Here is a 17,464-nt window from a genome sequence, read left to right on the forward strand (position 1 = left end):
GATCCCAAAGATTTGTAAAAAGGAACTCCCTTCAATACAATCAATGGAAACTCCTAGGTATTTCAAGGCGAGGGAATCAACACACAGAACAAAGCAGGTTTGGATCGCAAAGAGTTTGTGGCAAGCACAAGCAAAGCGGAAGCAGATTTGGATTGTAAAAAAAAAAGACAACAAGGTAACGAAGAATCCATCTACTGATTCAAATACCGAAGTGCCAAAACCAACCCAAAACCCGACCACCAATCCTTCAATCAAACAAAGAGCAGCTTTATTGGAAAGAATGTTGTATCGTCGCTCTACAATTGCATTGGGAACTTATGACCAAAACAACTACAATGCTTCACCCACAGACACTTCATAGTCGTCCGGGAGGACTCATACTAGGAGGGGGGGAGGTATACAGGAGCTACAAAGCAGCTACAAGCGGAAAAAACAAAGAAAAACAAAAATTATATTACAAGGGCGGTGTCTTACATGATTTTGCAATTTTTATGTTTGATTGCGGATATTGATAATATTTATGCCCTTATATATCTTGTTTTGCAACAAGAAGAGATCAAATGATGAATTTGGGTCTCTATATGTGTAAATATCACTAAATAAGAGTGTTTTTGGAGCTAAAAAGTGGAAAAAAGTGGTAATCCAAGTCCAGAAATCACAAAGAAGTGTATATTCATATACACAGGGTTACCAGCTATTTATCATGTATGTTTTGAATTTTTTGGCTTCAATTTGCTATTTTCTTTTATTTTTTATGATTTTCTTAATAAAAATAAAAGAAAAATAAAAAAGCAGGTGAAATGAGATCGGAAAAAAGAAAAGAATAGACGGTGATGATCCCCATGACAAGGGAAACCCAGGATAAAAATTGGGTACAATTCTGAAAAAGTTGCGGAAAGCCCGAAATGACAGAATTTTGGCAAAGTGGACAGATTTCTCAGAAACAGGTCAAACGGAGTCCAAATTGAGGAATTTCAAATCCTAAAGTGCATTTCACGACGAGAAAGGAGCACATGTCAAATTTGGTAACAAGTGATCCGGGAAGCCCGAAGTTAAGTATTTTTCACTTCACTATCAAGCTCATTTCCACTATTACCTTCTTGGAGAGAGCAAAGAGCACACAGGAGCATCCGACCTTCTACCGCCTTCTACGACTGCTACGAGAGCTCAGAGGACACCAGACATGAGAGGATCCATGGATTCCGCTAAGTCATCGGCAACTAAGAGAAAAAGGCCAACCATCAAGGATGCTCTTGCAGAGGTAGAACCTTTTGATATTCCAACAGAAACCCTCAAGCCAACCAAGACTTGGATGGAGGAAGCAGTACTAGAAAAAGAAGGAATAAAGATCTACCAGGGGACTTTCAGAGATCCTCAAGGGCAATCGGTCGATGTGCCTATGATCCCACGAGAATTAGTGGATTATAGCAGATCAGAGAACATCAGCAGATACCTGGAAAAGGCTGACTTACACAGGTTCTTCACCTCGAGACCATCAGGTGTAGACACAAGAAGAGCGTATGAGTTAGCAACATCCATTCAGAAGGATGGGAAAGCCACGTTGACAGCCATGGATGGAGAAACAGTTGAAGTACAGATCACTCCACAGCTCATTGCAGATGCATTGAAGCTGCACAACAAAGGGAGTTCTGTCAGAGAAAGAAGGGAAGCCATAGAGGTCTATGGATCAAAGAAACAAAATACAACCTACGGAGATATGGCAGATCAACGAGCGGCAACCCTTTGCCGATTATACAACCAGTTTTTCCATGTGTGCAGTAAAAGACCGCAGAAGTATACTACACCACCCCATGCCATTGCGACAACCATCACATGGGCACTGAAGAGCAACGTGCCAAAGGAGGTGAATTATGCTCAATACATCCACGAGCAAGTAATCGCCATGCACAACCAGAAGCCAAAGTACATAGGAGGAGGAGAAATCCTAACAAGAATAGCTTATGAAGCTATTGGAGCTAGGGATCAAGGGCCACGGGTTCCCTCCCAGAATGAGTGGCTTAGAGAAGCCGATGAGGAGGAAGAACAGCAAGAAGTATCCAAGAGGGTGTCCACAAGAGCACACCGAAAACTAGAAATAGTTTCAGAACCTGAGGAGGCCGTGGACGAGCCGCTCAAGAAGAAAGTGAAGAAGAAGGCCGATCCCAAGCAAACCAAAAGTCAAAAATCCGCAAGGATGGAAAGGCTGGTGGAGCAGTTTAGAGCGGAAAGAGCTCTAAAGGGGGACTTCGAAGAAATGTGGGTGCCAGACCCCAGTAAAGTCGGAACCAGCTCAGCCAGGCCACATGTTGATCAATATGATCAATACATTAGAGCTTATGAGGAGTCGGAGGCCATACTGGAGCAGCAACCTGTCGAGCCTTATACTGAAGAGGAGGTGCAGCTTTTAAAAGCTGAGCTGCAAAAGGACGACAAGGGGAAGAAAAAAATAGATGAGACTACTGCACCTAAAGAGACAATAAGGCAAGCAAACAAAGGGAAAGCCAAGGTGACTGAGGACAATCAGCCCTCTTTTACTGTTGTACCAAGCCCGAAGAAGATGGAAATTATTGTGGAGGAAACCACAATAGAAATGGAAACAGAAATTATGGAAAAACCGGAGGCCGGGACCAAGGAAAAGAGGATAGATCCAGTTCAGCAAAAGAAAGATGATTATGAGGATCTGGTCGCGATCGGATACAGTGAAGAAGAGGCCCTGGAGGCAGTTTATGGGATATCCCTACGGAAACAAGATGATCGGAAAGGGACGAAAGAAAAGACAAAGGGTACAATGGAAAGTGAAGAAAAAATGGTCGAGCCAAAGCCATTGGAGGTGGTGGCAGAAAGAGCTGTCAAGTTGACAGATGAAGATGAAAAAGACATGCACATGGTGCATGAACTGCTCAGCAAGATTAAAGAAAGATCCAGAGCAAAGGAAGTAGCATTTAAGACAGCAAAACAAAAGGAAGCAGAGTTGCAGAAGCAGTTAGAGAATGCTATGACTGAATCTGAAAGTCATAAAGCATCACTCTACGACGCAAAAAACGAGAGGGACGGCTTGATACTCCAACTAGCCGAAGCTTCAAGAGAGGTAACAAGCTCACAGGAAGCAAAGGAGCGAATAGAAGATGAGCTGGAGGCAGCCAAGGATGAGCTCATTGAGCTAAGGGAAAGAGTCGAACTTCAAGAAAGGACAATCATGAGACTCAGGACCACCCCTAGAGCTAGTAGAGCAGGAACAGAACAAGAGGGAGCCCTCGTACCAGCTCTGGAAGAGCAGGTCAGAAGTTTGCAAAGAGAGCTGAGGTTAGAGCAAGTACAAAGATTGCACATGGCGGAGGGATCATTGGCTGCAGAGGAGAGGCTCACATCAGAAAACCAAACACTAAGGACAGAAAATGAGGCCCTCCGCAAACAGCTCCAAGACCTCCAAGAGCAACAAAGAAGAGAAACAGAGCCACCACAAGAAGAGCAAGGGGGAGCAGCCATAGAGCTACCAGAAACTGGAGAGGCAACCACAATCGAAGATCCAGCCCCAGTTCAAGAAGTGGCCTCGACTTCAAGAATCTTTGAAGGAGAAGAACAAAGGCTCCAGGACCAAATAGAAAAGTCAACAGAGGAAAGTGCCAAGGCGGAAATGGAATGGGAAAGGAGACTCCTCATCTCCATTAGACTTCAAGGTTTAGACACAAAAGTGCTCCATGAAGAGTGGATGCAACCCAGCCTGCCTTTCCCTCTGATGAAATTTGAAGTGATAAAGACGAAAAAGAGAATAGAGGAGGAGCAGTATGTCGCTCTTTATGAAGGCGACATCACAAAGGATGAACAATCAAAGAAGATTGTAGATTCTCAACCTAGATGGAGGAAAGGTTGGCTGAACAAATACCCAGCCTACCTCATCTACTTGGTAGAGGCTCCAAAGGAGATTCGGGAGGATGCAACCTTCTGCCCGGTGCCAAGAGTCAGAAGCTGGGAAGAGCATGGCAAGATTGCAGAAAAGAAGCCAAATTGGCTCAATTACCCAAGGATGCCAGGACCAAAGGCAGGAGAGAGAATAGGTAAAGCCTACATGGTGAAAACCCTAACGGGCACCATCAAACTCTTTACTGGCTCTCCTGACCTTTCGTGTCAGATGCTAAAGAAAATCTGCAGGACTCTCCTAGCATGCATTGAAGTGTTCGCGCCAGATAGAGCCACGACCTCGAGTCTACTATCGACGGCCGACACAGTGACAGATATGATGTATGATCTTTCTTTGCAGCCATCACCAAAGGTGTTACATCTTTTATACCAAAGAATTATGTTTTTGCCTAGCTTCCACATGCAAACATTCGAAGAAGCTTTCTACACCGGCTTTTTCACTCACGAAAGCAAAATATTCGGCCCAACCTTGACCATCGGCAACCTACGCTACGAATCACATTTGCAGATGCTCAAGACGACAGGACTCTATTGACCAAGCCTCAAAGTCATGTCAGGGACGACATGAACGCGGAGGGGGGGAGTGTTGAGCCAGCAGAGGATCACACTTGCATTTTTGCTCACACCCATCATTTTGTAACCATTGATTGTAATAAATGTCTTTCCGACATTAATTTTGATTTGAGCCATTCATTAAGTAACGGGACTCAATTGAGTTTCGAGCTTGTAATCCCGAAGTAATTTCACATGTTAATGTAAATAATTAGAGATGTTCTCACCTCCAAGGCTGAGGTATATAAGCCAAAGTTTTGTAACCTAAAGGGGGATTTCAATTATTAATCAAAGTGAGTTTTTGAGCGCCGTGACTGTGTCTGAGAGAGAGAGAGAGAGAGAGTCTTATCTCCTTGCTACGCGAGCTACGGAGCCGCCATTGGAGAAGCGACACCGCCATTGTGTTAGCAACGGCGAGAGCTACGCACTGATACCAAGAGTGCGCGCTATCGGCTTCTACGTGTGGTAAGTTCCTACGAGCTTCGGTGTGAGTTTTCTTCCAACTCGTGTGTCGGAATAGAGCGTGCAGCATATCTATAGAACCACAACGAGTAGAGCTACACATTAGTACCATCGGGGTCAAGTTTCGGTCACCTGTATTTTTCGGCCTGTCTTCATACGCGTTTACCGCACGGAGTGGTTATAGGTTGATTTTGCAGTTCAAGTCTTTAGGGTGTTGTTCTTACCTAGTGTATAGACTTCCCCTTGAGTTTGAGATCGATTCAATGATTTTAGATCCTGTTTCGTATAGCATTCGTTCGTAGTACGGATTTCAGTCACTTGCGTGTTTTAGAACTTAGATTTGATTTCCTTAGTAGTGATTGTCATTAGAAGGTCGAGTAGGTGATTTGACACCCACCTAGTTTTTTCCATGCGCCTGCGGGTCAAGCTTCGTTCTCGTCTGACAAATTCTGTTGTTGGTTGAGTTCTCGCTATTTAGCTTCCGCTAGCGGCGTAACCGCCTTAACACACCTTGATGACAAAATCAGGGCAGAAGTTGATCATTGGCTAGAGGATGCAAAAGTATAATTGGCCATGCAAAAATAGTCACAAAAGGGGTCTTTAAATCATTAAAACCTAATGATTTGTTACCTTCAGTGTGCAAATGGTCATTTGGAAGTAATCAAGGGTAAAATGGTCAGTATCCAACAAAAACATTATGGAATAAGGTTAGGAGATGAACATGGAATTACCGCACTAACCAGAGCAGCAATTGAAACACCTTGAGGCTTTATTCCAAAACAACCTAAAACAAGAAACAGTCCGGAAGAGAGTGAAACACAAGTATCAGGGAGAAGTAACACTAAAGGTCTAATTAGGGCAAAGCAAAGCAAAACAATACCTACAAAGTCGTGCAAATTGCCTAGATCAATTTCCCTCTTCAGATGAATTCAGAAATTGATGGAAGTTGGTGGGGAGATAGGCAAAGCCGTGGTTTTCATGCACAAATCATCCAGAGTCAAGGGATTATCATATGTCAATCAAAGGAAGTGCCCAAAAGTGGTTCCAAAAAACCAATATGGCGAAGACAGGGAAAACATGGCCATAAATTGGGAAATTGAGTAAACAAAGGAAAAAACAAGTCCAAATTTAAAAAAATTTCACCAGTGTGCTAAGAAGACCTATAGGAGCATGTGTGAAAAGGCTTTCCCAAAATCCTTCCCAACAAGGATCCCGATCCATGTACCTTTCTGCCAAACCAAAGAAAAATTCACATCATCTGGCTCAGAACATCCAACAAGGTCTAGCCATGAAGTAGCAAGTCATTTGGATTCCAAAATCCACATCGAAAAGCCAAATTTCTCTAAGTCTGAGGATAATTACCAAAAATTGACCTATGTACCAAAACAATGATGCAAATTCAGTTTTTTTTTTTTGGACCAAGGCACCACCTTGATGACCCCTACCAGCTGGTATCACCTGATCTTGAAAAGAACAAGGAATGTCTATAATGGCAAGAGCTTGAACGTTGGGTATTCGCCACCAATTGGTGGAACATCGGTGCACCCAAAGTGTGTCGACCATGGCAGAGGGCACTGACAGTGGTATGTATGCTTAAATATGCAAGATGGAGTGCTAAAGCAAGTGTGGAAGGCCTGGCAGGTAGGTGATAGCTGGGATGTATGCTTGATGTGGTTTCATAGGCCAAACGGGCTACAAACTAGACCAGATGGGATGGTAGGCAATGATGTTTGAAGTGCAAGGTTTTTGCCTTGAAATGTGGTGCTCAAAGTTCAGTGTGAGATGATCTAGACGGCTTGTCAAACGGAGCTATAGGGTGCAATATATATCAGTTCAAAGCTAGAGGGCATTGAAGATTTTTAGACGAACATGGCAGGTGGGACATGTGGTTAGAGTTGGTTCAGTGGATAGATGTTTTAATCTAGCCAAGGGAATTAGTAAAAGGTCCACTAGTCAATCTTAGATCCATTGAAGTCCTAGTGAGGTATGAAGAGAGAGAGAGAGAGAGAGAGAGAGAGAGAGAGAGAGAGAGAGAGAGAGAGAGAGAGAGAGAGAGAGAGAGAGCTCTCCTCTTTGGGCATGGCGATGGCACCCGTGGGAACTGTGCCTGGCGCTACTGAGCGAGCACTGGGGGGTCTCGATGGTTGTTGGCGGTGGTCATGAGTGCCATACACGTTGTTTCCGTGCCATTAACGGGTCACCTTGTGGGGTAGTTGATGACATGGGGGTCCCCCTTGGGGGTGTTCTCATGGCGCCACAATGGTCCCAATCTTTTGTAGAGAGGAAGGTCACACGGGGTGGTTGTCATACCGTTGTGACATCCCCCCCTCCCAAGAGATAACTACCACGTGCCTTGGGGTCCAAGACTTGTCGAGAATAGCAAGCAGTAGTGCACATGTAGATTGGAGATAAAAGAAGAACAACATTGACAAAAATAGGGAGTTGCTCACACACCCTTAAGAGGGCCATTTTTATGCAGTTTCTCAGTAGAGGGAACTCTCAAGGAGGAGTTTTTTGGAAGCTTGGGGCCAATGAGGGCACCAACAAGAGGAATTTTTCTTGAGCTTTCAATGAAGAGAACCTTGTGAGGTGAAGCTGAGGGCTATTGAAGGGTTTTTGTGCTCGTTGAGGTCGTGCCGATGGAGCCGATAGTAGCTGATTTTGTGTTTGTAGTTAGTGTTTTGTCATAATTGGAGCAAACCATACCTGAATCTTGTGCCGTTTCTTCCCCCTTTCCTCCCTTCTCGTCTTTGCTCTGCTCAAAGTGTTTGCTGCTAGGTCATGTGAGTGGGTGCCCCCCAAGCCATCTGTGTGTGTGTGTGTGTGTGTGTGTGAGAGAGAGAGAGAGAGAGAGAGAGAGAGAGAGGCGTGTGCGTTGTGGAATTTCTAGAGTCGGACAAAATTGGTATGGTTTACTGTTTTTGATGGTGTGAAGCATGTGTGCGTTGGTATGCGTGCAAACAATGATCTGTATGTGGAGGTGTGCAGTTTTAAGCGTGTTTCCTAGTGGATGGGGGTGCTATGAAAACCCTGGGCTATAGAGAGGCAATGGTTTGTGTGATGGGTGTGCCCCCATTGAGGAGTACCTGATTTCTCCTATTTGAAGGTGAAGTATTGGGTTGGAAGTTGCAAAAGGAGCAATTTCAAAAGAGTAGGTGCTGTTAAAGATAGCATGGATGGGTTTTCCTACTTTGATTGGGGTGGAAGATGCGGAAACTTGGCTACAAGAGTATGGTCTATTTTTGCTGGTGAGAAGATTATCAAGAGAAGAAGGCACGGTTCAAGTTTTTTTGTTGCTAGTTTGTGGCAAAGCGAAGAGATGGCACGATGGTTTGTGAGATGAAGAGAAGGAGGACTAGATGACCTTGGAAGTGGCTTTTTGACACCAATACGTGCCAGATGTGCAACTGCATGAAGTGAAGCAAAAGCTGGATGGCCTAAAGAAAAGTTTGGACGAAGATTTTCAAGCATTTGAGTGGGAATTTGAAGCCCTTTCGAGACAACTTATGGAGATAACTGTTGCATACATTGTTGATTATTTGAAAGTGAGCAAATCCATTGATTGCCTGCATGAGGAGGTTTGGGATAAAGTTGAAGCGAACAGGCTTGTGACATATGCAAAAACGATAAATTTGGCAAAAGACCAGACATAGAATATTTTGAAGAAGCGGCAAGCCAAATAGGGTCAAAATGTTGTGGTGCCTAAGCAAGTCAAAGTGGTGGACATGAGGCCAAGGTTGATGTACAGGGAGGTGCCGATACAAGAGGAACCGAGGGTTTTATGGCTACAAAGGGTGGAGTGGTTTCTATGCCAAAGATGCGAGTTAGGGAAGCCCCAACTATTATGGAAGAACTGCAAAGGGTTCTAGACCAGGTAGAAGATGCACATGAAAACTTTGGTATGGATATTCAAGCTCCACTAAAGTGTGCTAGAGATCAAAAGGTTTGGTTTGTAGATGATGTTGAAGCAGTGAAGGTAGAGAAAAGCTCAGATTTTGAGATGAAAGAAGAAGTGGAAATGGATGATAGCAGTTCTATGGATGCTAATACGACTTGGGAACTCGACTCTTCCCATTCAAGGTATGGGGAATTTGATCTCTTGCATGTGGCTAAAGATGTGAAAGTTGTGTTGGCGGAGTAGGAGAAGGTGCAAACCAATGTGCCAGATGAAGTCCAACTAGAAGAATCCAGGCCTACAGAAGTGGACATGCATGTAGAGATCCTATGCGGAGCCATGCTGATGACTATTGTTGTGAAATTTGTAGTGGAATGTGCTACAATGGTGTAGCAAGTATGAAGTTTTGATGTGAAAGAGGAAGCAAGATTGGCTATGGAAGGAATGGTTGGCTATGGATGCTTTAAGGGCTAGGCGGCCTTGGTTTATTGGGATACTAGGCTAGAGAGCCTCAACATCAAAGGCAAAAAGGGTTGGATAGGAGAGATTATTGAGGTCTTTGATAAGGGTGTGGGAGTTTTGTAGGTTTTGTTTAAGGGTAAGAAGTAAAGGGAAAAGCTCAAAGTGAAGCTAAATAGTGGCTTTCTAAAACATATAGCCTTTGTAGGAGCAAATGGGCAGTGATACAAGGGAAGGCTTGTGGAGTTTAGGAATAAAGTAGATGGAGCATGGCTCTTGCTGCTTGTCAAGGGGTGAGAGGATAAAGTTACATTCCAATGTAGGGAGTGTGGCAAATGGGAGAGTGAGGAACTCGAGGGGGTCACTATGTATAAATCGTGTATATTATGCGCGTTCAAGGATTAATTATAAACTCTCGATCTGCGTATTTTTTACAATTAAAATACGCCCTTTTCCTATTCAATTTGTAAATTCTTTTTCCAATTCCATTTTATTGCACTCTTTGTGAAATTGTGAGAAAAAATGAAATTTAATAGCCCCTTCTACTACACTCATGTGATAGTCACATGATTATTAACTGACCCCCCCCTCCCCCCTGGCGCGACGAGATGAGGAAGAGGTGATGTAAGGGAAAGGTACAGAAGGGAAATTCTCATAGGTGGAGGCATCATTGAGGTGTGAGAGGGCATTATTTTCATACCAATCCAAAGGTAGAATAGCCAAGCCTAGGTTCTTGTCAGTGGGTTTTATGACAATTCAACGATCGAATTTGAGACTATACAAGGCTCCCATGGCATATGGTGGATGATTTGAAGGTGGAAATAAGTTGGATTCCAATAAGAGGCTAAGGTTATGGCAATTATTGAGAAAAATTTGGTTGAAGAAGGGTTTCCCCAGCGGTTGTTTCCATAAGGTGTTGGGAGGGAGGCAAAGTTTGATGGTCCTTAAAGAAAATCTTTATGTTGGGATTCCTAGGCATAGCAACATGAGCATTGAGAAGTGAAAAGGGTGATGGGTTTGAGGGAGGGATTGGGGTTGGGGAAGAGGGGGCGGAGGATGGGGGGGGATGCACTTCAAGCTTAGAGCTAATCAACAATTTTCGGGGAGGGAGAGAACTCTAGGTGCAAGGTTATGTACTTTTAGATTAGAAAAATATCAAGGTCCAACGAGAAGGCTTGGCACTTACCAAAAAGTAGGAGTTATAACCACGTAGCCAAAGCTTCCTTCTCGTCCCTCCTTTATGGGTTAGGAGCTTGGGGTAGCCTTTGTCAATAGTTGTTGAAGGTGCACTGTTGGTGGTCCACAATTATAGGAAGAGGGGGGTGCACCCATATGTAAGGGTGGTGTAACGCTAATCCCTTTTCCCTCTTCATTCCTGAGTTGCGATATGGGGCATTATTTTGATTGAGAGCTTTCTTGTGGGGAGGGGAGGAGGGGGAGTAATCAGAGGCTGCAAAAGTGGCGGGTGGGAGGCTAATTTGAGGGGGTAAGTGGGATTTGTGGGTGTGTTGGGGCGGTGGGTATACTTGGGTTTTTTTATGTGAGAGGGGAGTGTTATTGAAGGGGATTTAGAGGGAAATTCTTGGGGGCACTTCATGGCTATGCAGTGAGGCGATAGGGGAGATGGGTGGTGTGGGTGGGAGAAGGTGGATGCGATTTTCTTCTTTCATGAGACGTGGTCTCTAACTCCTCTTTTGTTTTTGCCCAATGACACTTTGTAACATGTGCTAGTGTAGAAGGATCTATGTGGAGGCTTTGTACTCTTGTTACCATGACGAGCCTTTCTCATTTGTTGGATCGTAAGTGCTGCAATTGTTTCTCTTTGTGGCTTAACCTTGCACATGTACTGACTTTGAGGGGCACACTTCAATGCATAGCTTGGTCATGTTTGGAATGATGTGTGCTTAAACATGGGTTATGGTCTTTATCAAACCCTTGCAATGAACACATTACTTCAACATGTGGAGTTGTTGGGTACGAATATATGTCATGAATAATAGTTCTTTCTTACTTGAGGTTCTTACCCACAAAACGAGAAATGCCACTAGTAGTAGGTTAAGGATCATTTTTGGGTGGTCTTTTGCATGTTGAGCAAAGCATGGGACGTGTTTTAGACGTTGGGAGAAGGCTACATTGTTGTTCAATAGTTCTTCCCTAAATCATTGTGTTATAAGGGTACATTTCTCAAATCCCACCTTATTGATACAATCATTAAAACAATTCCCTCAATTTTCTAAAATTTTCAAGCTGACTTACATTGATAATGTGCAAAGGGGGAATGAAGATATGGTATCTAGAATGCATATGGACAAGTTATTACTGGTTCCCCATTGAAGTCTCTAGCAAAATCTTTGACAGTTATTGAAAATCTCAAGCCATGCATTTACAAGTGTGCATGGAAGTAGGTCAAGCGAGGGTGCTTACTATGTCTCAATATTTCATGCTTTCGTTGCCTTGGGAATTTTAAATCAATTTCTCAAGTCCACCCACTTCATGTTTAAGGCAAAAAAAGATTCAAGCTAGGGATGATGCTCTCATGAAAGCACATATCTACGCTTGAAAGACGATAGGTGTTGTAGCACATGTAGTCTTATACATACATAGGGCAACAAGACATTGGAGTCTACAACAAGATATGTCTTCATTCCATGCTAGGTTTCTATTCCTCAACATAATCCTACATGGCCAACGGGCACTGCCATAACACATTTAGAATGCACAACATACAATTATATGTAAGCAATCCCAACTGTTTGGTGCTTCATTAGCATAACAACTTGAAGCCCCTCCACATCTACAAGCGACAAACTCCTTGAATCTGAGGTGTTGGCCACTTCTACGATCCTCACATGGCTTGGCCAAGATCATTGTTGCGAATAGTTCTACCTCATGATCAGGTTTGGCAATGTCTGGCTTCTAAGGTCATGCTAACCATGGAGCCATACTCTTTCCTTTTGGAGGATATAGGAGTGACTTCAAGGTTGTCTCATGATTGCATGTTCCAAAAATGGGTATAGACCACTGTTTCAGTGATTGCCAAACCAAAGCTAAGGTATACTCATGCTTCAGGAAGAAGCATTAGCTGCTTCAGATGGGGCTACCAATAGAAAAGTCCTCTAAATTCATAAGAGGGGGATTGGGGGTTTGAATGGTGACTACCTTCATGTCCTACTCCACTGATATGACTACTCTAGAACGAGCAATCTCTATTCCTACATAATTTATCTTGACACATGCATGGCATGTCTTCAAACCATTGTACTGTACATTGTTTTATTGAACCTTCGACCATGTAGGGCTCCTGTTTGTGACTAACATAACTATAATCCAAGTCAAAGGTATCGGAACAACGCCTCCTAGTAAACGGCACTTTTGCATATTTTATCTTGGGGTATGAATGTATTTAATAGAAGATTCTTTCTCTGTGAGGGATTTTTCTTTTGGGTTGGGGGGGGGGGGGGGGGGGGGGGGGGGGGGGGGGGGTTTGGCAAATTACTTGGTAAAAGAGAAGATCTTGCAATATGCATACTAGACCCCTGGACTCTTCTACAACCAGGCTCAGACCTGTAGTAGCTTGCTACTTCCAATTAATGGCAGACTTTTGTACAAGTATAACACCAGGACTTCATTCTCATAGGAGCTACAAGCTGAAGGCAATGCGTATTTCATTCTCGCAAAATTCATACAGGGATGGCTTTGGCCTGTTTGGAGTACTCCCAAGACACTCATGTCCTTGCACACGTAAGAGTCTGCATATGAGTAAGGCTTTACTAGTGTAGAGGTTCTTCTGTTTCAGAGTGATAATGTGAAAAGCACTGGGAAATGTGAACGAGGTAAAGGAATCAAGGCACGTGCTCTGTCTCATATTGTAGTTAGTGGTGACAATTGTGTTGTGCTTAATAGGGCCATCACTTGACGTGCCAGATTCTCATCTTGAGCAGACCAAACACAATCCAAAATAAAGGGTGCCGCCTCTCCCACTTCAGCTTTCTTACAGTTCTCAGGGCTGACCCTAATGCACAGTGAATTAGCAACTATGCAGCTGTCCTGCTTTCTCACAAAACCACTGCCAATCCCCCGAATTAAATGCGTGTAAACAGCCTGCAGTACATTCCCTGACTCTGAAGAAAGAGCTATTCCTTCCTCCTCTTTGAGATGCAACGTATCATGGGGGTCTTCTGCAACTTTGGCCATTGATGCAATGTCTTTCACAGTATTAGCTATAGGTTCAATTTGCTGTTTAGAGCCCAACGTATCTTCCATGTCCGTACAGTGCTTCTTACTTGGTTTCTCAAGCTCCTCTGAAATTTCACCTTCCTCTGCCAAACTCAAGGCTGGCTCTCCAACAACTGCAGTACCTTTACCACCATCACCGGCTGTAATGTACACGGGACAATAGCACCTGTAGAGCACCTTATGCTGAGAAACATTCAGAACATCCAATGCTTCCTGGGAATGTAGAACCTGAATGGTTTTGTGTTGATCCATCATGAGAATTCCCAACTGTGTGCCGCTCACCGCTGGAACTGACACTCCCTTCAAAATTTTATCGGACACATTGGCATCACCCACTTTGCTTGTTGCCTCTGTATATCCCAAAATCGGTTGACGAGCATTGGTCAAGAACTTTTCTGACGCTAGGATTTTCACAAGAAGGCGGGATGGAACTTCGACAGTTTCACCATTGCCAGGATCAAAGCATGGAACACCCAGTTCTGATATTATTCTGGTTTTTAGCAAAGCCATTTTGGGCTTCTCTCCATGAACTAAAATGACATGTTTTGCGCCTACATGTCTAAGAAGATCCATGATTCCTTTTGCATCAGTGTGTGCACTGAAAGATAACATATGAACCTGCAAAAAGTTAACAGAATGTGAAACGAAGACTTCGAAGTTCAATGACTAATGCACATCTCCATGTGTTATATCCTCGCACTGAATTAGCTAAGATAAGACAATATTCCGCAGAGAGTCGTAGCTAGGGTAATTTGTACTTAACTAACGGAAAATCTACTGAGAGAAAAAAAAAGATAGATTTGCAATTTTTGTTCATAAGCATGTGTGGAGACCTTAGCCTAATGTTTGGGTGGCGTCTAATATGAAAAATTATTTGGAGTTTGATTGTGATGCTGTATGCTTATTAGAATCTAGAGATGCTATTCATGTCTAAAACAATAGGTTGAGATTGTTTGTTCCGGGGCACTAAGAACAAATTACTGGATTCTAGAATTAAGTCCCTCTTCTATTTACAAACAGCTGATCTTGCTCAGGAAGGCAAACACTTGCAGGGAATTGCAATTGACAAAACAATAAGTTTCCTGACCAAAGCCGCTGATTACACAAAAAAACTTCATCAGAATGACTACCATTATAAAAAAAACAATTTTGGATTTCGAGAATGCTTCTTATTTATTATGCTTGCTTACATCCTTTCCATAATGCTTGTTCTATACATGATATGTGAAGGAAAGATCTAATCAACTCAGTAAAGCTATCAGGCCAGAACATACTTGACAGCGGACCTCCAAATGTGTTCTCTTGTCTATGTCTATCCTGGAAGATTTTCCCTTTATCAACTTGTATCCAACAGTCCCAGGAACACAATATCTGCAAAATAGACAATTTTAATGAATTGACAAAGCGTCATGTATTGACATTAACTTTTCAAAGATTTAAAGCAAGAATATACCCAGGTAACACGACCATGTTCTGTTCAAATGGAGCCCACAATTTAAACACCTCCAAGGAAAGCCCTCCATTCAGCATCCCAGGAGTTGCAAACAGAACACAAGGCCCTGAAGCATTGAGTTGCGATCGATCGAACACGGACACTGTGATCAGATATAGAAGTAATTAGTTTAATGCCTTGTGTCTCAACATACAATGACATCACCAATGACCCAATAGTTAAAACTCAGGCATTCATTATCATCTGCAAATATACTACTGCACTCCCTTTCATATGCATGTGCACATTCCTTAGTCCTCTTGGATGCACATGTGGCCCTGCCCTTATAACAGCCCTCGCAACCACTTTCCTCCGGGCCACCTAATCTTGCAGACACAAGGCTGGAGCACTTGCATGTGCCGCTGGGCTGCTCTCGCATCACCACCGTACCTTTAAACCCCCTCTTACTGCTCCTCGTCCCTCCATGAGGGTATCACCACATTCATCCTCAAGTCTCTCGGCAATAATTTTGCCCTTTCTTCAATGTTGCTATCACAAGACTCTGACAAACACTGACTTTCTTTGTTGGTTTCCTTCCCAAGATTTTTATTTAATTTTTGGGATTCCCTTTTTGAAATCACAAATGCCCGGACATTGCATGGCCAGTATGAAACGGCCGTTGGCTGAGAGTTTCACCCACAGGGGTCAAGGCCAAGCAGCCACGAGATGGTTGGGCCGATCGGCACTAAAATCTGACTAGTCTTTTAAGGAGTGGCTAGGCTCGATTAAAGTCTTTTAGGGCCCTCTGCAGGACTTTATAAGTTGGTGGTGCGTACTAGGAAATTTAAACCCAATGGGCAAACTGGACACATGGCAATAGGAGAGAAATCTGCAGGCCAACACACATCTAGAAGCTCTCATCCCAAGACAGGGAGCCCAAATATGAGAAGGGAGGCTGAATTCAGTTTTGTGGGTGGATTTTCAGGTTTGAAGCTTTAATGGAAAGCTTCCCTTCTTCCCCTTGACTCATGTAGCGCGATGATTTGCTCTTGTGCATCTCTCTCTCTCCCCTTTGCACATATGGTGATGATCCACTAGTTGGGCAACTCAGGTGACCATGTATAGTTCTGTGGGTTTTATATGCATTTGCCAAGTCAAAAGCCTCTCAACAGGAACTGGATTAGCTAATTGCTAATCCCCCATAGGTACACATAGTTCCATCGCGATGAATTGTAAAAACGGAAACTTTTCTCGCATGAAAGCTCGTCCAAATCACAGGGGAACTGTCCCATTGCGTGCGGGGCTCCCGAGACACGCGTAGACATGTTTGCTCCGCTCAAAACGATCCAAAATGAGAATTACAGTCTGCTGTGTTCATTTGCAGGTTCAGGGTTTCGCACCTAAACTGCAAGATAACACCAAGGGCGCCTCGAGAAGGGGTGCTTATAGAGGACTTTGGGCACTTGACAGTGACGAAAACAGCAAATTACAGCATGCTGGAATTGGCCTGCAGCTCACCGGAAAGCTTCTAAAATGCAAGGGAAACCATCCTAGACATGTACTTTTGACCTGCAAGGGTTTTGCTGCCAAAATTGGGTCGAAAACCTGCAATTTCAGCCCTTGACAGGTTTGAACACCTTGGTGAGTGTTTGGTGGAAGTGTTCGGGTCGTTTATTTGCAATTAAATAAAAAAATACCGAAAGGGGCACCAACCTTTGGGGCCAACATGGTGTCTTTGTCGACTTGGGAGCACTCTAGCTACCAACTCGTGGATTGTTTGAAGTGGTGAATTCGAGATACAGGTTTATTTGTGAAATTTCTTCATGTCTTAAAGTGCAAGGAAATTAGACGGTTATTTACGTGTGAAAGCTAAAGTTTACCGCCCTTTAGTAAGGCTACAAGCCCGTTTCATGGTTTTGTCGCCCGGGCCTACATCACTTTTTCACCTTGGTTTGTTTTGGGCGAAGACACAAAGTACAAGTACTTGGAATTCAACTATGGCTGACAGGACAGACGACACCAGAGAAGAGGGTTCCTCTTCACAAGTTAGAAAAGCTATTCCTACGGTGTATGAGGTTGGTGAAAGTTCATGGCCACCCCTATCTGTATCTTTTATTGATGTGACTGCACCATATTCTCAAGGGATAATGACTGGGCAACTAGATGAGGACATGCTCAAGACACAACTGGTAGCTGCTGTAAATGAGTTTACCCAGTTGATGCAAAATCCCAGGTTTATGGAGTTTCTACAAGTTCCACCAGTTCAAGTATTTCCACCGCCTACGATACATCCTGGGTATTTTGGAGGTGGGTTTGTGTTTCAAAGCATGGCCGGTTATGAGCATGGAAATCAACAGTATATGCTAGGAACAGTGTTTGGGGGTATGCGAGCCATGATGCAACCATCAAAGGTGAATAATAGGAATCAAGAAGAGTTAGACTTGTCTAACTTTCTAAAAGGATTCCAAGATGTGTTCATTGATGATATCCCTATGGACTTACCTCCAAGA

At 43.5% G+C, this 17,464-nt stretch overlaps 1 protein-coding gene across 4 annotated transcripts in view; it reads right to left on the reverse strand.

Moving 5' to 3' along the window:
- Window positions 1-12,782: 12,782 nt before the first annotated feature.
- Window positions 12,783-17,464, reverse strand: part of CPSF73-II (cleavage and polyadenylation specificity factor 73 kDa subunit-II) — a 94,555-nt gene continuing 89,873 nt past the window's right edge. For all 4 annotated transcript variants that reach the window (XM_086516227.1, XM_086516226.1, XM_086516228.1 and 1 more), the window contains 3 exons: window positions 14,976-15,117; window positions 14,797-14,893; window positions 12,783-14,140 (listed from right to left, as the gene is read on the reverse strand). In XM_086516227.1, the coding sequence (XP_086372353.1) occupies window positions 13,148-14,140; window positions 14,797-14,893; window positions 14,976-15,117 (1,232 nt within the window). In that variant the 3' untranslated portion in view covers window positions 12,783-13,147. The remainder of the gene's footprint in view (window positions 14,141-14,796; window positions 14,894-14,975; window positions 15,118-17,464) is intronic.

This window comes from Adiantum capillus-veneris, chromosome 7, assembly GCF_014529385.1.
Source record: "Adiantum capillus-veneris isolate H3 chromosome 7, ASM1452938v2, whole genome shotgun sequence".
NCBI lineage: Eukaryota > Viridiplantae > Streptophyta > Polypodiopsida > Polypodiales > Pteridaceae > Adiantum > Adiantum capillus-veneris.